Here is a 22,380-nt window from a genome sequence, read left to right as displayed (position 1 = left end):
CTGCCATTTTTCTATTATTCATGTGCCTAAGAGTTTCTCAAATGTCCTTAATACATCTCTCCCAACTACCAACCCTGGCAGAGCGTTCCAAGCATCCACCACTCTGTGTAAAAAATATATATATATCTGACATCCCCTCTATACTTTCGTCCAATCACCTGAAAATTATGCTCCCTTGTATTAGCCATTTCTGACCTAGGAAAAAAGTCTCTAGCTGTCCATTCAGTCTATTATAGATGAACTTAGTTCAGGGAAGAAAGCCACTCCAGTGTTTCCTGCCACTGAAATCCTTCCAATAATGTGATGGAATTTCAGAGTCATCAAAGAATCTATTAAACGAAAGTCGATCATTTCTGAGCACTGCGTTTGACCATTAAGAACACAATAACAGACTCATGTATTGTGTAGTTGAAGTGGATTTATAGCACTAGAATGCACTTTTAATGTGCATGAAACAAGAAATACAGGAAATTCTCAACAGATCAGGAAACGCCTGTAAGGAAGGATCAAAGAGGAGAGAAACAGAAGAAATGTTTCAGGTTGATAACTTGAGTTTTGACGAAGTTGAACATCTTGACCCATTAATTCTGTTCCTCCCTACAGCTGCTGCCGGACCTGCCGAGCATCTGCAGAAATCCCCTTTTGTAGCTCATGTTTCCTCATGGACTTGTGGATGACCCTTCTTAATTCCTAGTTCCATGATCATAACAATGGATAACAGACATCTCGAGCACAAGTACTTGATATCTATCAATAGGATTGAATTTCAAATTCAAAGTTTGTTGTCACATGCACAATTACGTGTCTGCACAGTTGCAATGAAAAAGTTATTTGCAGCACAGGCACACCATATTACAAAAGCAGCATTCACAGGCAAAATATAAATTATATTCAATTTTTACAGAGAGACCACACAGAGCAAAAAAAAGAACAAAGTACATTGTACTACAAAGTGATCAATTATTGCAAAGAGCATTTGTTGATCAGTAAAAGGACTTTGGATGGATAATTAGGTTGTATAAGCTGGCTGGAGAATGCTCCTTCGTTTATGAGATCTGACCTTAGACATGCCCAACATTGCAGGTGAGAAATCTCTGTTTTAAGAATATCAAAGAAAGCTGGTAATCCAGTTCAGGCCACCACAGGTTTGGAGCTTTCCTGGCAGAAAGTGCAATTTTGAACAGAATTTATTTCTTTTATTTATTCTTTCACGGGATGTGGACATTGCTGGTGATGCCTGTTTATTGTCTGTCACTGATTGTCCCTGAGCTCAACGGGCATTTAAGGGTCAGCCACACGAGTTGGTCTAGAGTCACACACAGATGGGTGAGGATGATGGATCTCCCTCTCCCAAAGATACTGGTGAACAAACTGGTAGTTTTATGGTTACCAATACTAAGAATAACAATACTAAAAATGTAACTTCTGCTTTCATTTAATTACCTCATAGTAGATTTTCCAGTTTTGAACACTTGCTTCTGGATCAATGACTGGAATTCCATGTACTGGTCTAGTAAATTACCACTGCACCCCAAATGTGAAGACTTGACTGGGGTGATGGGAATAGTAACAAGTAAGATGTGAAAAGAACGTTGGACTGGAGAATTTGGAATTCCAATAGAATGTGAGGAAAGTTTATGTTCAGGCACATCATTAGGATGACGCAAGTTCTGGGAGCTGTGATGAGATATACTTCAAGAAGATATTGTCAAACCTATCTGATTAATTAATGCTTGTGTCAGAACTCTTACCTTTTTTTTTCTTCATCTCACAGGGTTTGGAAGGTCCAAGGGGAGAGCTGGGTGTTCCTGGAAGGCCTGGCCCCAAGGTAATACGATGCATTTTATATTGTGAAAAGGCAAATCTGAGTTATCTTGATGCAGGCTGTTGAGGTGATGGTCTTTCACAGGTATGGGTATTGATGTTGGTTCAGGATTGCCATCTGTACCAAGATACAGTGAAAAGCTTGACTTGCATGTTGTTCCTACAGATCATTTCATTTCAACGGTGCAGTGAGGTAGTATGAGATAAAACAGTAACAATGCAGAACAAAGTGTAAATGCTACAGTGAAAGCACAGGTAAATATAATGTGCAAGGTCATAATGAGATTATGCATCAGAGTTCATGAGTCTAACTTATTGTACGAGATGCTTGTTCAAAATTCTGAAAGCCGTGGAACAGGAGCTGTTCTTGAGCCTTGTGGTAGGTGCTTTTGGGCTTTCGTATCTCCTGCCTGATGGGAGAGAGAAGAGAGAATGTCTGGAGTGGGTGTGCCCTTTGATTATTCTGGCTGTTTTACCGAGGCAGCAAGGAATATGGACAATGTCCATAGAGAGAACGTTAATTAGTGCACCACAACAGGAGTGGAAGGAGAGTAGGATCATATTGAAGACTTGTGCTGTGAATGGTGGAAACAACAGGGAGATGCAGACCCCCCCTATAGTGTGCAAAGATATTGATAAAGCACACGTGTGAGAGTGTGTGAACTTAAAGCCATCAGATTTAAAGCCCTGTGCACACATCTAATGTCTTGATTAATTTTGCTCATAACTTGCCCAGAGTTGATAGTCTCTTGTTGTGGCTGGAGTCTTTCCTCCTGTCTTCTCTTATTTGTGTGCAGAGCCCATCTTCCTCGTGGTTCTTCTCTGTCTGTAATCCTGAAAACTGCTGGGCAGGCTGTGGTCACTACTTGTGCCCTTCTGCCACTGGCAATGACACTGAAGGGCCAGTGTCAGGACCTTTTCTGGTTGGCTGGCAGTGACCAGTGATGTTCTGCAGGGGTCAGTGTTGGGTCCCCTATCTTTCACATGATACGTTAATGATCTGGATGATGGAATTGAAGGCTTTGCGGCCATATTTGAGAATGATACAAGGATAGGTGGAGGGGCAGATAGAGCTGAGGAAGCAGGGACTCTGCAGAAGGACTTGGACAGATTGGAGAATGGGTAAAGAAGTGGCAGATGGAATACAGTGTAGGGGAGTGTACGGTCATGCACTTTGGTAGAAGGGATAAAGGTGTGGAGTACACTGAGTGGCCACTTTATTACGTACACCAGTACACCTGCTTGCTAATGCAAATATCTAATCAGCCAGTCATGTGGCAGGATCTCAATGCAGAAAAGCATGCAGACATGGTCAAGAGGTTCAGTTGTTGTTCAGATCAAACTGCAGAATGGGGAAGAAATGTGATGTAAGTAACATTGACCGTGGAATGCTTGTTGATGCCAGATGGGATAGTCTTTGTATCTCAGAAACTACTGATCTCTTTGGATTTTTATGCACAACAGTCTCTAGAGTTTGTGAGAGTGGGGTAATAAAAAAAAATCCAGTGAGCAGCAGTTGGGTGCGTAAAGACACCTTGTTAATGAGAGAAGTCAGAGGAGAATGGCCAGACTGGTTCAAGCTGACAGGGAAACAACAGTAACTGAAATAACCACATGTTACAACAGTGGTGTGCAGAAGGGCACCTCTGAATGCACATCACATCGAACCTTGTAGCGGGTAGGCTACAGCAGCAGAAGACCACAAACAGGAGGCAACTTAGAAAGTGGCCACCATGTGTATTTTCCAAATAGGGAGCAAATTCAGAAATCGGAGATTCAAAGGGACCTAGTAGTCCTGGTGCAGGGTTCCCTAAAGATTAACTTGCAAGTTGAGTCAATAGTGACGAAAGCAAATGCAATGTTAGCATCTATTTTGAGGGGGTTGGGATATAAAGGGAGGTGTTAAGCTGAGACTTTAGAGGGAGTGGTCAGTCTGTATTTGGAGTATTGTGAGCAGTTTTAGTCCCATATCTATGAAGGGATGTTTTGGCATTGGAGTGTCCAGACATGTTGTGAGAATGACCTGGGAATGTAAGGGTTAACATACGTGGAGCATTTGAGAGTTCTAGGCCTGTACTCACTGGAGACTGGAAGAATGAGGGGGGAATCTCATTGAATCCTACCAAATATTTAAAGGCCTTGATAGAGTGGATGTGGAGAGGATGTTTCCAATAGTGGAAGAGACTAGGAGCAGAGGGCACAGCCTCAGAATCGAAGTACATCCCGATAAAACAGAGATGAAGAGGAATCTCCTTAGCCAGAGGAGGTGAACCTGTGGAATCCATTGCTACAGACAGCTATATGGGCCAAGTCTCCGGATATATTTAAAGTCTAGATTGATAGGTTCTTGTTTAGTAAGGGGGTCAAAGGTCACAGGGAAAATGCAGGAGAATACATTGGAAAGGGAAAATAAATTAGCCATGATTGAATGGCAGAGCAGACTCAATGAGCCAAATGGCCTGATTCTGCTCCTGCGTCTTATGGTCTTATTGTCATAAGGTCTTTTGCCCAGAGCAGTAATTGCTAATTCCAGAGGACAATTTGGGGGAGATGTCAGAGATAGGTTTGTTACGTAGAGAGTGGTGAGTGCATGGAATGCACTGTCAGGGGTGGTGGTAGGGCTGATACATTAGGGACTTTGATGAAACTCTTAGATAGGCACATGGATGAAAGAAAAATGGGCAGGAATGGGCTTTGAAGGGGGGAAGGTTTAGATTGAACATGTAGTAGGTTAGAACATTGGCACAGTGTTGTTTGCTGAAGAGCACATACTGTGCTGTAGTGTTCTGTACTCTATGTTATAGGTTGGCTGTTCACTTTAAGATTATCTCTTATATTCTTATACACCACTATCAAGTCACCTCTCATTCTCTATTGTTCCAAAGAGAAAAGCCCTAGTTCACGCAACCCCTCCTCATAAGACATGTTGTCCAATCAAGGCATCGTCCTGGTAAATCTTTTCTGTACCTTCTCTGAAGTTTTCACATCCTTTCTATAATGAGGTGAACAGAAATGATCACAATACTCCCAAGTGTGTACTCCCCTTGACTACTACCGGCAAAGAGGTGTGCCTGGGACAGAGCTGGTCAGGAGTCTAGAAGTGGCTGCTTTCTCCTTTTGTCCCTCTTTTCTGGGGCTTTCTCATCCCATATAAAACATTCTACAAATTTTAGATGTCAATCTTTTGGGTGTTTCTCCTATTCCAACGGAGTCTCTTTGACAGTGGAGTTAATGTGCCGTACTAGCACTTTCCATAGTTAATTCATTGCATTAATAGCTTCCTTTCCAGTGTTGGAATCTCACCCTGTCTAGTTATACGGGCTCTGTAGGGAAAATAAAATCTGTGCTGGGTCGGGTGGGGAAGGGGAAGCAGAAGAAACATCTTGCCCCAGCAGTCTGGAGAGAAATCCATATGTAGGTGTTACAAGAGATGAGAGGATGGTGTAGAGCTGGGGGAGGGGGCAGGTAGTGAGGGACAAAAGTGTGAAACTTCCCATCACATTGAAAAAAATATAATAAATTCACCATAAAACTGGAAATGTCAGATATTGTTTGATGGAAACAGAATGATGGACAACTTTATATGGTGTTTCCATGTTAAATAAGATGGGCTTGTTTCTCCCTGGTTTATTCTCATATTCATTGTTCAGTAGGGAAGGGTCGTGTGGTGTCTGTGGGTTCTTCAGTGTTGCTGCTTGCAGAGGGCAGCTGTATATCAACAATTATGGAAGGCAGCCAAGTCTCAGCTAAGCAGCAGTGTCTTGTCCAGCAACGATTGAAAGTTATACATATGATACACTCACACTGATGTACACTATACTGACTCTCTTTAAACTATGTAATAAACTCAATGAACCATCAACCATTTACATACCCTGTACATAAAATTATACAATCAGTTAATTATACTTACACGTATCAACATGTTCTGTACAACAAAATAATTATTTATAAAGGTACATAACAAGTTGTTATATGTCTGATCCATTATAAGATCACTTAATCTCACTCTCAAAACTGTTCGCTAATTGTATTATTTCCTGTGGATATCCTCCAGATAAAGTTCATATACATCTTGTCTCACATTATGTTCTGCAGTGGTCTCTTTGACACAACTATTTCAATACAATGCATTACATAATCTTAAATACCATCTTATTGTTATCACCTGTAAACATGAAAGTATAAAACTTACCACAGAGTGAATTATTCTTATTACAAACTGTTGTAGTTACAACTGTACATTTTATTTGATACATTTCTGGATATTATGTACTCAAGCACAACAAGATCTTCTCTGGTTTTACCTTATGTTCTCCATCTTTGTTCCTCTGCTGTACCTCTGTCTGACAGCCTGAGTCCCATTCTCACTTCTCTTCCTCTGTTGTCTCTTTTGAAATTGAAAACTCATCTCTTTTGACCTCTGCTCTTTGGGTCTTCCTCAATGCTCTTAACCCTGCCAAATTTTATCAGCTTGCCACATTCAGCTACATCTTGTTGCTAAGTCCCATCCTTGTGACATTTCTACTCGGATCCTTGGAGTTTTAGAACTTCTCGAGTCCTGTCTCAAAGTATCCAACTCAGTCTCTATTCAGTTAAGACCCATTCATCACGTCTGCCAACTACAAGGTTCTGGGGTTATGCAGCTTCATCTTCACCATTGCATATTGTTGGTGCTGGGCTCAATCCATGTCATCCCATTACAGCAGCTTGCTTGTGGAATCCTGGGCTGGCACAGCCTGTGAACTAACCTTCTCATTCTATTCAGACCCTTGTACTCTGAGAGGATGCATCCCCTTGCCCTATTACTTTCAGTACAGATAGCATTTATTATTTTTACCAGTGGTTACTTTCTTCACCCTCCATGTAAAACACCCACTGCCCTGTGACATCGAAGCCTTTCTGCAGGGTCTCTGTCTTTTGCATTTATATGACCTTTATCTAAATTAATACTATTTTATCATTTAAACACTTTTCAATCACTTCAACGTTTACATTTTCTGAATCAAGATAGGTTTATGCAGCCTATCCTGATGTCTTGATTCTCAAGAAAAAAAAATTATCCTGCACAAAAATTATCCTGCCTCTACTCCTTCATTAGGCTATTCAGACACCTGAGTTTGTGTAGAATATAACTATTGAAACAGAGTACAGTGGAAAGCCATTTGGCCCATCCTGCCTGTCCTGGCTTTGAAAGATTTTTCTACAATCAAACTCCATTATGATGAAGCAAATGGAGAGCAAGTTGCTCTACCATACAGCACTTAGGCACACACATATATAGTTACCAAATAACACTTAATACTACTGAGCTAACACAAAGCTAAAAACACCTCTTTCTGTTTCCCAACCACCTTCCTATTTTAACCAATATACATTACTGTGCAAAAGCTGTAGGCTAGCGATATATTTGTGCCTAAGACTTTTGCACAATGCTGAATGCATATAAAGAGGGCTCAATATTTTTCCCCTTCAGATAGTCATACAATTTCCTTTTGCAACTTACCACTGAGTCTTCCGTCACTGCCTGAGTCTTTCGGTCAGGACATTGTTGAAAATAACAACATGACATGAAATATTTCTCCCCCTCACTCCTCTTTTTCGTTTTCAAAATGTGGAAAATTTGTTCTAACGGTAAAATTATGTTACTTATATCTTGCTCACTAGTAGAGTATTGGTCTTATATCAACTATAGGGGGGAATCAATATATTACTCCCTCTGGGCAGCAGGACCTAATGGAGTGGACTGATCAATTCTGACCCGATTTCAATGAAAACAGACGAAACTCCATTTTCAAATCTCCGATTGGCTCCAACTGTCACACCCTGCTGGGGACAATTTCACTACAGTTTCTGTAAAAGTGCTTGGTGATTTCAGCCTGAATGTGCTGACACAGATTTACGGTGTTGCCCCCTTGACCTGGAGTTTCCCAACAGAATACCAACTTACTCATTTTTGTGACACCCACTTGTCACTCTCAAAGTAAACCTGCCTTTACCATCAACTCCTTCATTATCTGGGAGCATCTGCCTAAATCTCTACTGCAAAATGTCCACCCTGAACTTGGTGCCAGAACTGAAAGGAATGTAATACTTCAGGTGGGATCTGACTAAGGCTCTGTATCTCCCAGATGCAGTTTTCTCATTTCTGTTAAAGGTGAAAGCAGAAAAGGATAGCGCTGGCAAATACTTTTGCAGCATTGCCTCTGACTGCAGAGGCACATTCCCCTGTGGGTGCAGACGTTGCCTCCACATCTGATGTGATAAATTTAGCACCCAGTGTCAAAAATAAAACTGGAGTATGTTTCCTAGTGCGAGCCCAAACTCACTGAATAGGGTTCCTCTCTAGAATCCAGTGAATCGCTACAGAAGGTTTATGAAAACATTGGATCAATCTCTTTTGAGAATTGAACTAAAACCCAGAGAGCAAGTGAAGACTGAGTTCTGCAGCAGAGAGGCAGGGCCAGCCCTGAGCTCAGTGTGGTATGCAGGTCCACGTGTGTGTGTTGGTCAATATTGAGTGGGGACTTTCAGACAGCCTGAGTTAAGTCTGGAATGTATTGCCTTCCTGTGTCGATGAAATGAGCATTGAGACGGAAGGCTTGTGTTTGTGTTTAAAGATCACATTAACCTTGCGGTTAGTGCAGAAACTTTACGCCCTGAGGCTCTTCCGCTGGCAAAGTCTGAAAGAATTCATTCATCACCCTTCCAGCCTGAGCAGGACTGGTTGAAGTGTATATATTGTTTGGCCTCAGTCTGTTATTTATGGGCAGAAAAGGAGTGGGACAAGTTGTGGGAGTATGGAACGGCCGTGAATGAGGAGGTGTCGGCCCATTGAGCGAAGTCTAATTGTATCACAGTGAATCGCAAGCTTACTAATTAGTGCCAAGGCAGTCTCCTGACACAGGAATCAATACCAACTGATCACAGTAGCTGGGAGGATTTATTGATCTTAATCAATAAAAAGTAAAGTTGTAAGATTATATTAGCATTTGCTTGCCTAATTGTTCTGCTAAGATATCCCTGCAGGGTAGTGTAGTGGTTAGCATGAAGCTTTACAGTGTCAGAGAGCAGTGATCGGGGCTCAATTCCCACCACTGACTGTGAGGAATTTATGTTTTCTCTGTGACTGTGCATGCTTCCTCCAGGTGCTCTGGTTTCCTCCCACATTCCAAAAACCTATGGGTTTGGGTAACAGACATCCCACCTCTCCCGGAAGTTCTGGGAGTCTCCCGCATACCGATAGTGGCTCCCTGACACCCGGAAATTATATACAATATCCCGGAAATCGACTTTTTTTTGAGAAAGAGAGGGGGAGGGGTCCTGGAGAGAGAGGGAGAGCGGTCCTGATTGGTCTCTCTTCGTGCTAAGAGTGGTCCCCAACCATCAGGCCGCAAGGAAACAATATGATTTGGCGATATGAAACGATATGAGTCAGCTGCACCTTTCCTCATTCCCTGTCACGCCCACTGTTGAACTTGTACACACGCGCTATATTCATGCAAGGAAAATATGCACTGTATGTTTAATATTAAATTCGTTAGATAAACCCTTTTAGAAACGAAATTGAGTGTATTAGCCACCTATAAGTGATTTATAGTTGACTTATCACCTATATTCCGGTCGTGATTAACAGCCCCCGTCCCCGGTCAGCCGGTCCGCAAGAATATTGTCAATATTAAACCGGTCCACAGTGCAAAAAAGGTTGGGGATTCCTGCTAAGTAGACCTATCAGTTTTCTCTGTGGGCGGGCTTTACAGTCGACCTCAAAAATAATGACAGTGTTGCTCGCTGCACTGTTTGCAACAGTGACTTTTCTATTGCCCATGGTGGGTTAAAATGTAAAAGACATGTTGAGGTAAGTTTAACAGGTGTCATTCGTTCATTAGCATAGCTAACGCTATTTAAACTAACTGGCTGGCTGCTAAGGAGCTGCGCTGTTGATGTTCTACGTGATGAGGCCAAACTCCCTGTAGACTTGCTTGAAGTTGTAATAGAATAAACGTGATAATATAAGGTAATATAAGCACATATTTTAATGTCACATTTTCTGCATATACCCAACATGGTTTACAGATTGGACAAAATCGCTAAACAAAGTATTACGTACACCCTTGGAGGTCGACCGGTGGGATATGGGGTTGCGGGGGGCGGGGGTACTACCTCCCTGCTATGAGCTTTTGCAGGGTGGGATGTCTGGGGTAAGCGAGTTGGTGCCGGAAGCATGGAGACACTTGTGGGCTGCCCCCAGTATAGATTTGGATTGTGTTGGTCATTGGCACAAAATGATGCATTTCACTGTGTGTTCAATGCTCTGATGTATACTGTATGTGAGAAAGCAAATCTTTAATCGTTAATCATTGCCAGCTCTAGCTAGTTCGAGGCACCAGAACCCTGAGTCAGAAGGTCATAAGTTCAGGGGTGCTCCAGTGACTTGAGAACAAAGGGCTGGATTCTCAAGTTAATGACAACCACATTCATCTTTCAGACCCATTGCCCTCGAAACCGCTCAGCAGCTTTGGGATTTCTGAGCAGAAGTATGAGAAAATGGAAATCTCAGAGCTGCCTACAACACTTCATGACTGGATTCCTCACAGATCCCAACCCAGAGGGAGTTCAGGCTATGTTTTGTTTTTTTTGCACTTGGCAGAGAATAACACACCAGGTTCTCAGAAGTTGAAGGGATAGTCTTCTCACTGTTTAAAAAACACTAGAGTTTCAGAACTTATAAATTTTTTGATGTTTAATTTTTTGTACTGCTTCTCAAGATCTTAGAAGATTTTGAATCTTTAGAAATGAATTAAAAGTTTGAGATTTACTTTAGGAGTATGAAATTACTGCTGGCAATATTTTTATACTTCATTGTTCAGGCTAAGTTTATAGAATCAAATAAATTTTACAAGGAAGATGTTTTTACGCTGATTGAAGGCATCTCTCTAGCTTAATTCCCCCTCCCAGACCTGGGTCTGCCATGGCTCTCCAGGCACTGTTTAAGTATGATGAGTGTTTCTGCCTCCACAACACTGTCGAGAGTTCCTGACCATGACCAAACTCTGTGTAAAAAAAGTTTTTTTTCTCGTGCTTCTTCTAATCCTTCCACCAATTTGTGGCAAGGCTACTCAAATGGTCACCTGGACATTTCTCAGATGATGTCAGCGACTCTGTCTCTATCACCTTCTCCAGCAGTGTGGTCTGCTCTCTGCTCTCAAATGCACTTCAAATATCTTAATCTTTGCAGTAAATCTATATCCTCTGGCTTTAGTCACTTCTGATAATGGGAAATGTTGTTTGTATTCTAACCTACCTATACCCTTCACTTTATTTACCTCAGTCATGTCCGCCCTTTATCTGCTGTGCTCCAAGAAAAACAAATATACCTTTTACAGTCTCCTCAGAAATCAGAATTAGAATCAGACTCAGGTTTATTATCAACAGCATGTGTCGTGAAATTTGCTAACTTAGCAGCAGCAGTTCAATGCAATACATAATATAGAAGAAGAAAAATAATAATAAAATAATCATTATAATTATAAAAAAAATTCAGTTACAGTATACGAATACTGAATAGATTAAAATCTTGCAAAGAAACAAATACTATATATTTAAAAAGTGAGGTAGTGTTCACGGGTTTAATGTCCATTTAGGAATCAGATGGCAGAGGGGAAGAAGCTGTTCTTGTGTTACTAATAGTTCCTGTATTGCTCAGGTTTCTGTACCTCCTACTTGATGGTAACAGTGATAAAGGGCATGCCTGGGTGCTGGAGGTCTTTAATAATGGGCTAGTACCCAAGATGGAGCTGACTAGATTTACAACCTTCTGCAGCTTCTTATGGTCTTGTGCAGTAGACCCCCCCCCCACCCATACCAGATAGTGATGCAGCCTGTCAGAATGCTCTCCATGGTACATCTATAGAAGTTTTTGAGTGTATCTGTTGACATAACAAATCTTTTCAAACTCCTAATGAAGTATAGTCACTGTCTTGCCTTCTTTATAACGACATCGATATGTTGGGATCAGGTTAGATCCTCAGAGATCTTGAACTAAAAGGCAATATCCTAGTAAATCTCCTCTGCACCCTCACCAGTGCCACCACACCCTTCCCATAGAGGAGCACACAGCACTTAAGTTGAGGGCTGACAAATATTTCATTAATTTGGAGAATAACGTCCCAGATCATTTATTTGCTGCCCTGATGAATGAATGCCAACATCCCAAAAGTGTTCTTAAGTATGTTATTTGGTATTCTGTCACCTTCAAGCATTCTTGGTCATACACCCCAAGGTCCTTCTGTTCCTCAATGACCTTAGCATCCATGGCTTATGCCCTAACTTCACTGGAACTCCAAATTTGCCTTTATTTGTGACTGCAGTGGCATACCATGTGACTACTGTTAAAATGCAGCTTGGTGTAAGTGACACGCTGACAGCTCATCAGTGAACACAGGACCAGGTCATACACAGATCAAAAAACGACTGCAAACATTCTGCCTTCAACGTTCTCTGATTGTGGATCTTTGACTTACGTACACACACACATCCAACAACAGTCCCAAATGGACAAAAGAAGGATTTTAATTAGAGGACTTTGATTTTGTGTTAAATTCAGTAATTTTCTGATATTTAAAATTACTCCTTACAGTGCAAGAGAAGAAAGCAGCAATTTGAAAAATCCTTGGAAAAGGCTGAATGTCTGTGACAGATTAATCAAACAGCTTTGCTCTTTCTCTTCATCCTCCCAGTAAATCACAGCTGTGACCCAAGGATTATCAGAGTGCATTAATGAAGGTTTCCTGTGGCTGACTAATTAATAACAAATGGATTTGCAGTCTCAGCATGAAGCTAATACTGAATCTCTTAACATGTTGGCACATTAACCTCTACCTTGACCTTATAATCACCCAACTACATACCCCAGAGAGGACCATGTGTCCCACTCTAATTGGGCTTTAATTAACATTCCTTTTACAGAGCCCCGATTCCACGTCTGATTCAATCAGTAATTGGTGAGATTAAACTTTCTTCCCTCTTCATGACTCACACTTGCCAACATTCCTTCCATTCCTCATAAGCTCTGAACACTCCACCTTGCTCGTTCTTCTTCCTTCACTCTCTCCTCTGTACTCAAACAAGATACATCCCAGGTCCAGTGAGAGTCTCCCAGCGCCCACTCCCTCTGCCAGTCTCCTGGCTCTTCAAACCCTAGCTCTGTGAGACTAAATCACCACTTCCAGATATGTCTCTGTCTTCTATCTTGGGTGACATCTGACACTGGAGTATGCCTTCACACTTGTTCTGCAGTAGAGATGCCTGTGGCTTCTACACTCCTGACTTCTAGTTCAGGCATTGTTCAGAGATTAGTGTGGAGACCAACCAGTAACTTGTGCAAGTGTTTTCATTGACCGATGCAAAATCTCCACTGCGTTTCATTCAAGTCCTATGCTGGTGGCAGCTATAGACAACAGTGAGTGTGGCATCCGGTTCGGATATGGCCCAAGTGCGGAGTGAGAGACACTGAAGCAGATCGATAGTTCACAGACTTTAATGCGAACAGCGTTAAAGGGAAAAAGAAAACAATAAATGCTAGGCCAAACAGGGCCATTAACTAAAACTCTCAAATGGAAAATGAAGCCTGCACTATGATTGAAAAGAACAACTAAGAGTAAAATGAATACCGCTAGTCTTCAGAGTCAGTTGACTCGACAGTCCAATTTCTCAGGCAGTGAAGTGTTGCTGTGCCCATACCTCAACAAGCACTATGACAGAATGAACGGTTAAGCACTATCCCAATGAAATAGTTAGCTGACACATGCATACTCACAAGCGCAATTGCCAAAGCCACTGCACTGCCAAATCCATGGTTGTGACAGAGTGACATTCCCTGTTCCGCAAGTGACACTGAGAGATCGACAGTGTCCTCACAAAGCAGGTGTAAAACCTATTGCTTTGTCAGATTCCACCTGACCTGGCAGATCAGGGCATGAAGGGATACGGGGAGAAGGCAGGAGATTGGGACTGAAAGGAAAAATGGATCGGCCATGATGAAATGGCAGAGCAAACTTGATGGCCTAATCCTGCTCCTGTATTGTTTTGTTACAGGTGGCAGTCTGAGACCCTTCCCTAACATATGTGTTACTGTGAGACTTTTCTCGGAGTCACATACCACCTATGAGATCCTTGCCCTTTGTTCGGGACACTTCACATTGTCCCTCCTGTTACAATTCACAATGTAGACTTCTCCCTGATTTGCAGGTGACTCTGTGAACTACCTTTCTGATTTAGTTACCCAGCAAGAATCCACAGTCTTGCCACTCTTCACCTTACATGTTGCACTGTGTGACCTCCGGTCTCGTTACAGCTTGCCACTCGAACCCCTTTCATGCTTTACAATTGGCACATTGGCCTTCATAAATCAAAGTACTGGATATAGGAGATGGGATGATATGATGAAGTTGTACAAGATGTTGGTGAGGGCTAATTTGGAGTAATGTGTGCAGTTTTGGTCACCTCCCTACAGGAAAGATGTAAATAAGGTTGAAAGAATACAGAGAAAATTTACAAGGATGTTGCAGGACTGGAGGACCTGAGTTATAAAGAAAGACTGAATAGGTCAGGACTTTATTCCTTGGAACATGAAGACTGAGTGGAAATTTGATACAGATATACAAAATTATGAAATATATAGATAGGGTAAATGCAAGCAGTTCTTTTTTCCACTGGGGTTGGGTGGGACTACAACTGGAGGTCATGAGTTAAGCCCAGTGCATCTGTAAGTGTGAACTTCCTGCAGTTCAAGACATTTCCAAAGACAGGTGAGAAAAGGGCCTGAAGGATCATTGGGGACCCAAGTCACCCCAACCACAAACTGTTCCAGCTGCTACCATCCAGGAAATGGTACCACAGCATAAAAGCCAGGACCAACAGGCTCCGGGACAGCTTCTTCCACCAGGCCATCAGACTGATTAATTCATGCTGATACAATTGTACTTCTATGTTACATTGATTGTCCTGTTGTACATACTATTTATTATAAATGATTATAAGTTGCGCATTGCACATTTAGACAGAGACGTAACGTAAAGATTTTAACTCCTCATGTATATGAAGGATGTAAGAAATAAAGCCAATTCAATTCAACTAAGGGTGAAAGGTGAAAAGTTTAAGGGGACCATTAGGGAAAACGTCTTTACTCGAGGGTAGTGAGATTGTGGAACAAGCTGCCAGTGTAGGTGGTGCATGCGAGCTTGATTTCTACGTTGAAGAGAAGTTTGACCATAAGACCATAATATACAGGAGCAGAATTAGGCCATTTGGCCCATCGGGTCATCTCCATTATTTGGATCTGTACTTGGATGGTAGGGGTATGGAGGGCTGTGGTCCTGGTACAGATTGATGGGAGTGCCAAGTTGAAATTGCTTGGCATGGACTAGATGGACGGAAGGGCCTATTTCTGTGCTGTACTTTCCTATGACTCTAATTACACTGTGACACATCCTCCTCTGTCCCGTCCATTGATATGGGTATACAGTAATGGCATAATCCCAGCAGTGAAAGCGTTAATGTACGAGAAACGTTTGATGGCTCTGGGCCTGTACTCAGTAGAGTTGAGAAGAAATGAGGGGGGTTTCTATTGAAACCTATTTAATATTAAAGGTTCTAGATAGAATGGATGTTGAGGAGAGTCCAGGACCAGTTTAGAAGATGGCCCTTTAGAACAGAGAGGTGGAGGAATTTCCTTATCCAGAGGCTGGGGAATCTGTGGAATTCATTGCCACAAACAGCTGTGGAGGCCAAGTCATTGGGTATATTTAAAGTCGAGTTTGATAGGCTCTTGATTAGTAAGGGTATCAAAAGTTACAGGGGGAAGACAGGAGAATGGGGCTGAGAGGATTAATAAATCAGCCATGATGGAATGGTGGAGCAGACCTGATGGGCTGAATGGCTTACTTCTGCTCTTATGCCTAATGGTCTTATGATTACTATACAGGATTCGTGCACCCTTAGAAAATACTATCAATGTTTGAGCTTGTGCTTGAACCAGCATGGATGTCAAAACCTGGTGCTGTGGAGGAGTAGGGGCAAAAGTCAAACGGCAGCCCCTTTCACTTCTTCACAGTTATTAGTCACAATTGTAATTAGTTTTGTAGGAGAAGCAAAGCTAGTGATGGGGTGATTTACATACATCAGTGCAAAATGTCCAGCACCTGGTCCAGTGAATCTTCGCCCAAGCAAAGAGTGACTCTACTTCTGGCCCCCGCCCCCATTCTACTGCAGTTAGATCTTCAGTAAATGTCTCTTTCTGTTTCCAGGGTCTGGTGGGCTTACCTGGACCTCCTGGGACACCGGTACGTATGTGACAGTTACATCTATATCAAACACAATACTGTCACCTGGTTGCAAGTCAATCGTTTGTCAATTATTCTGTCTTTGATTTTACCAACATTATATCTGCTTTATTTTCAGGGTGTCGGAATCATGGGACCACCTGTAAGTTAAACTAATGTAATCACCTACGGACCATATCAATTGGGCTCTAATTTATAGTTTTTTAAAATCTAATAGATTGGGAAGGGCTTGAGACAACATACTTTGTGCAGAATTTCTCACGTTTGTGGTTTTAAACATGTCTGTTTTAACCAGTGTCATTTTGTTAGTGAATGGGCTGGAATGTAGCTAGATGAAGTTGTAGTTTTCAGATAGGAATTAGACGAGGAACAATTTCAAATTTCTCTGTAGAAAGAGAAGAGTCAGAGGAATAAAAATAATATGACTGGTTTGTATTGGCTAATGTGTGAATTACAGATGTAGCCATGTCCTGTGTCATTCTGGGCTGTGATTTCCATATAACAAGTGCCTAGTTCACATAACAGGTGGGGATTTTTTCTACGAATAAAATACTTTCCAGATCAGGGCCTGGTAAAATATTGAAACTAGCTCCGATTCTAAGACATTGCCATGCCTCTCATGAAAATTCCTGAGTGAATTGACTGATAAACAGGAAGACAAATGTAGATGTCATATCTTGCATTTTCAAGTAGCAATTGATAATGTTCTATGTCATCCACTCGTGAAACGTTCAGGTGTTTCGGGTTACTGAGCAATTTTGGAAAGTAGATGTGGGGACAAAAGGTGATTATTGAGACTGGAGGAAGATTGACAGCAATGCTTGAGAATGGACAATGCTGCGACCATTGTGAGATGGAATTTACCTTAATGATTTGTACTTTGGAACCAGTAGATCAACAGGAAAATCCACTTATGTTACCAGACCAGCTAGGGTGGGCCTGGGTAGGAGAGGAGGACGGACTACAGATAACACTATCTGAGAATGTAACGTAATGTAAGGAAACATGATCTATCTCCATTCCACTCATTTCTATCCCTCCACCTTCATTCCCCTCACGTCCACCCTCCACCTCCATTCCACTCATATCTATCCTCTACCTCCATTCCCCTCACCTCCATCCCTCCACTCCCATTCCCTTCACCTTCATTCCCCTCACTTCCACCCCCTCCCCTTCCATTCTCCTCCACCTCTACTCCTCCAGCTCCATTCCCATCACCTCCATTCCCCTCCACCTCCATTCCACTCATCTCCACCCCCTCCACCTCTAATCCCCTCAACTCCACCCCTCCACCTCCATTCCCCTCACCTCCACCTCTTATCCCCTCAACTCCACCCCCATTTCCCTTGCCTCCATTCCCCTCACCTCTAATCTTCCTACTCCTCCACCTCCATTCCCCTAACTTCCATACCTCCACTCCCATTCCCCTCACGTCCATTCCCCTAATCTACACCTCTCCACCTCTAATCCCTTCACCTCCACCCCTCCTTCACCTCTAATCCCCTCCTCTCTCTCCACCCATTCTCCTTACTTGCATGCCCTCCACCCCCATTCCCCTCACCTCCACTGCCTGCACCTCTAATTTCCTCAACTCCATCTCCATTTCCCTTACCTCTATCCCTCCACCTCCATTCCCCTCACCTTCACCCTGTCTACCTCCATCTCCTCCACCTCCAACTCCATTCTCCACCACTATTCCCCTCACTTCTAATTTTCCTGCTCCTCCACATCCATTCCTCTCACTCCACCTCCATTCCCCTCTCCTTCATTCACCTCATCTTCATTCCCTCTACCTTTAATCCCCTCACCTCCATCCCTCCACCCCATTCCCCTCACCTCCATCCCTCTACCCCATTCCCCTCACCTCCATCCCTCCACCCTATTCCCCTCACCTCCATCCCTCTACCCCATTTCCCTCACCTCCATCCCTCCACCCCATTCCCCCCACCTCCATCCCTCTACCCCATTCCCCTCACCTCCATCCCTCCACCCCATTCCCCTCACCTCCATCCCTCTACCCCATTCCCCTCACCTCCATCCCTCTACCCCATTCCCCTCACCTCTACCCTCTTCACCTCCATTCCCGCTCCACACCCCCCTCTATCTCCATTCTCCAACCTCCATTTCCCTCCACTACCTGCTCCATCCCCTTTACCTCCATGCCTCCTTCACTGCCATTTTCTCTCCATCTCCATACCCTCCTCCACTTCTATTCCCCCTCTATCTCAATTTTCCACCACTCTGTCCTCCATTCTGCTCCCATGATCTCCAGTGTAAAAGAACTGGAAATTATTCATAGGCTTCAGTGCATAATGCCCTAATCCCTCAGCATCAGAGCTTGGCAAGACACTCTCCTCTCCCTCCAATGGACAGTTTTGATTCAAATATCTTTCATTACTTGATACTCTGGAGTTACTTGCTTTGACCAAGCTGCATATCATGACCCTCAGGTGAATCAGGCATCTAATTTAAAATCAGTTGGGAAAAAAAAATCCAAAGGAAGCTATCCCTGAAAAGGAACTCTCTACATGGAAATTTTACTCCCTTGGATACTGGACCAACTTAGAACAGAAGTTGTGTTCTCCTCCTGCTTCATTGACAGAGGTTCTCAAACTGCAGTGATACAGCCTATCTCTGTCAGCTACTGCAAGGGAGGGCAATCATGCACATTTTCCTCCAGTCACACATTCAGTCAATTGTTGGGTCTGGAATGGTCAGAATCGATACTAATTATATAATGTTGTTTGACTTAATTCAGGGTCCTCTCGGCCCAGTGGGGCTTCCTGGAGAAATTGGACGTCCAGGACCTAAAGTAAGTGAAGCTTGCATCTGCTTCTTCTGCCTCTGGTACCAAGGAATTAATTCAATTCAGCAAACTTAAAAGCAGCAGTATCTATTTTCCTGCATGTTCAGGAAGCCCAAAAGCATAATAGGTCATGGGATACAGGCTGATACCAACTTGTTGTAATGCCATTTTGTTGAGGAACTAGTGAACACAGAAAATTATATTGGAAATCGACAATCAGGTATAAGATCTGTTTTGAGAAAAACGGGTCTTGGAATCTGCTTGCAATAGTCGCACTCCCACATACCAGGTGTCTCTGAAGAGCGCCAGCTGCTTTTTTCATTACAGGAGGACTTTGGAAATTGGCAAGCAACTGTTTCTACTGATGATATCTATTAAATATACCGTATTTTAGCTTACAGATATTAACTTATGAGTGTTAAAACATATTTATATTTGAAAATGTTGCAAGAACAACATTTTTTTTGTGAGTCTGAAACTCTCTAGCCCCAACTCTATGTTCCCCATTGGCACAATTGATTTTATAACCCAATTTTCTGTCACACAATGTTTCTTACAAATACAGCTATTCTGTTGTGATCTGCTGGAATTTCCTGTCACACAAAGTTTCTTTACACCTATTGCATTGTGGCCCACCAGTAAATATGAATCTTCCTTTTCCCCTGTCTTTCGTACACAAATTCACAATATTCCACAATTGCCTTCCATACTGTTACACTGCTGTAGCCTCTTCCTCGATCACACTGCTGGTTCCTCTCCCCTCCCCACCCACCCCAACACTCCCATTGCTCTCTCTACTCTTCCTCTCATACTGCTACTTCATCTCTCGTACCTCATGTAGCATTCTGCTTCCCCTCTCCTCAACTTTCCCCTTATGAAATCTGTCCTTCCAATTCTGTGTCATCCACAAGTGTATTTACAGTTTCTGGCATTTACACATGCTGAGGTACAATCTCTTTATTTTACAGGGTGCAGTGGGACAGCTCGGACCAATGGGAAAGCCAGGCCCTCCAGGTCTACAGGTACGTCACACCAAGTCTCCAGGTATTTTGTAACAGCTGCACTTCCTTCTGTGAGTTAGTCTTCTAACGCAAAGATAACCATTAGTAAGTTACTATACAGGTCATGTGGCTTCATTTAGGAGCTTATACTACCAACCAGCTGGGAATAAACTAAATCAGGACTGAATCATAGGCTAAAGTATTCATTCAAGAACTTAAGTTCAGTTTATTGCCATGTCCAGAAGTACAGTGGGGTAGAGGTACAATGAAAAGCTTGCTTACAGCAGCATCACAGGCATGTTGGTACAGACCACACACAGAACGTAATTATGCATAAATTATACAAGACAATGAAGAGTAACAGGTCCTCGTTGATGAGTTGCAGTTTTCTCGTGAATCTAGGGGATTTTTTGGGGTTTATACATAAAATAATGTATAGCAGCCATAATGTATATCTGTCCTGTTTAGAAGAACAAGAGGTGATCTTATCGAAAATAAGCAGATTCTTACAGGGCTTGACAGTGTGGACACAGGGATAATGCTTCCCTTGGTTGGGGTTCCCATCACCAGGGTTAGTCCCTGACTCAACATTAAAGGTCAGTCTTTGTTGACTGCATTGAGAATATATTTCCACAATCAGAAGATAATGAGGTTTTGGAATTCACTACTGTTACAGGGTGTATTGAAGGCAGATATTGATAATGTTTGCATATTGAGGGTATGGTGGCATTGGGATTAGTTTCATCATGATGAATCAGTTATGAAAGCTAGAGGAATTATGACCAACGAATTTTCTAATATTCATGTGCCATTGTGTCTGTTTGTGCAGGGACCTCTTGGTAATCTCCATGGTGCGGAAGGGAGCGCAGACCTTCTGGTGAGAATGATTCCATTCACTGTTTAATTTTTACCTTGCTCTTCACTGCCCTGTCAGCGAGTGGCCGTGAGCGAAGAACTGCCTCTACTCTTAGTGCTACTGGGATATTACATTCATTAAGCCCAACAATCCAAGTAACTGGAGTACGGCCCGAAACGAGGAAAACAAAATCTGAAGAAACATAAACATGTGTGTCTTCTTTAAATAAGTAAGGCAGATTGTAAGATAGTATGACAGTTTAATAAGGAATGAAGGAACGTTAAAAGAACAGGGCTGAAGGTGCTCTGTATCATTGAAAATTCTATGACAAGGAATCATAAATGCAGAAGGATTAGATCAGAGACAGAAGGTCGTTTTGAGGCTGTCTAATGTATTTCCAGGTTTATTGGTTGTTACAGAAACTGGGGGATTGGGTTGGATCAAGACTGGATTGGAGAGATGGATGATAAAGGGAATTGGTAATATTGTGTATGATTGATACCTTTTTTTTGTGGGAGGAGGGAGCGGTTTTCAGGGAGGTGTTGTAACTTCATACTGATGTGCCCATGCAGTGTGAAGTATGAAAATCTCTATTTTATCTCTGCTTTTGGAAGTGTAATTTGCTAGCTATGATCTACAACACTGTAATGCATACAGGGTTTACACAAAGTAATTACTCTTGGGGGTTGACCTTTAAGATCTTGTCTTTGGAATTCCCTCTTACAAAAGAAAGTCACTGGATCTTCACTTGGGGTTGGTTGTCACCCTAGATTCTTCCTTAGGGAATAGCACAACCCCGAATTCTCCTCTAAGTGAGATGGGAAGGAATGAATCCTGTTCTCCCAGCTCATTGACTCCCTTCTGCTATTGGTTGGGTGTGCATTAATCCCACAAAGTTTGCTCTATTGAATCTAGAATCAGAAAAGCTTGGGGTTGAATGGATTCTGTAGCAAGGCTGGGAGATACTGGGGTTGTTTAAGTCTTCCTGATGTATATGGGCAACTGCAAGATGCAATCTGCTCATAAGCACAAGCCACTGCAATAACCATTCAGAAAGTGGCTTGATTCTTGGGGCTCTGGGACGAGATCTTGGGCAGGAGGCACCTGTTCAAGGAGGACATGGTACACCGTTGCAGAACCTGGACCTGTCCTCATCTGACTGGGGAGACTTAAACCAAAATGACAGGGAATGGGCACTACCATGGGGTAGCAGAAATATGCTTATAGGCGTGGGAACACATTCTAAAGGAGAAGGGAGAGGTATTTGGTGAAAGCAGACTAAAAAAAGTTTTCAAAAATCCATTTCAGGAATGCACATGTCTAAATGGATAAAGTGATGAATGAAGTTGTTGGGCTGCATGCATACAGAGTCCTGGGGTTATTGTACATACAGAGTCCTGGGGTTATTGTACATACAGAGTCCTGAGGGTTATCGTGCATACAGGGTCCTGGGGGCAGTTATCGTGCATACAGGGTCCTGGGGGGTTATTGTGCATACAGGGTCCTGGGATTATTGTACATACAGAGTCCTGGGGTTATTGTACGTACAGA

The 22,380-nt window shown here is 42.6% G+C and overlaps 1 protein-coding gene across 1 annotated transcript in view; it reads left to right on the top strand.

The window, feature by feature from the left end:
• col9a2 (procollagen, type IX, alpha 2) overlaps positions 1 to 22,380 on the top strand; it is a 174,117-nt gene that overhangs the window by 6,934 nt on the left and 144,803 nt on the right. The window contains exons 5-10 of the mRNA XM_063033572.1: positions 1,775 to 1,828; positions 16,131 to 16,166; positions 16,285 to 16,308; positions 18,925 to 18,978; positions 19,941 to 19,994; positions 20,803 to 20,850. Coding sequence (XP_062889642.1) covers positions 1,775 to 1,828; positions 16,131 to 16,166; positions 16,285 to 16,308; positions 18,925 to 18,978; positions 19,941 to 19,994; positions 20,803 to 20,850 — 270 coding nt within the window. The remainder of the gene's footprint in view (positions 1 to 1,774; positions 1,829 to 16,130; positions 16,167 to 16,284; positions 16,309 to 18,924; positions 18,979 to 19,940; positions 19,995 to 20,802; positions 20,851 to 22,380) is intronic.

This window comes from Mobula hypostoma, chromosome 26, assembly GCF_963921235.1.
Source record: "Mobula hypostoma chromosome 26, sMobHyp1.1, whole genome shotgun sequence".
In the NCBI taxonomy this organism is placed as follows: Eukaryota; Metazoa; Chordata; class Chondrichthyes; order Myliobatiformes; family Myliobatidae; genus Mobula; species Mobula hypostoma.
Note: the sequence above shows the minus strand (reverse complement) of the source record. Positions and strands in the feature narration are given on the sequence as shown.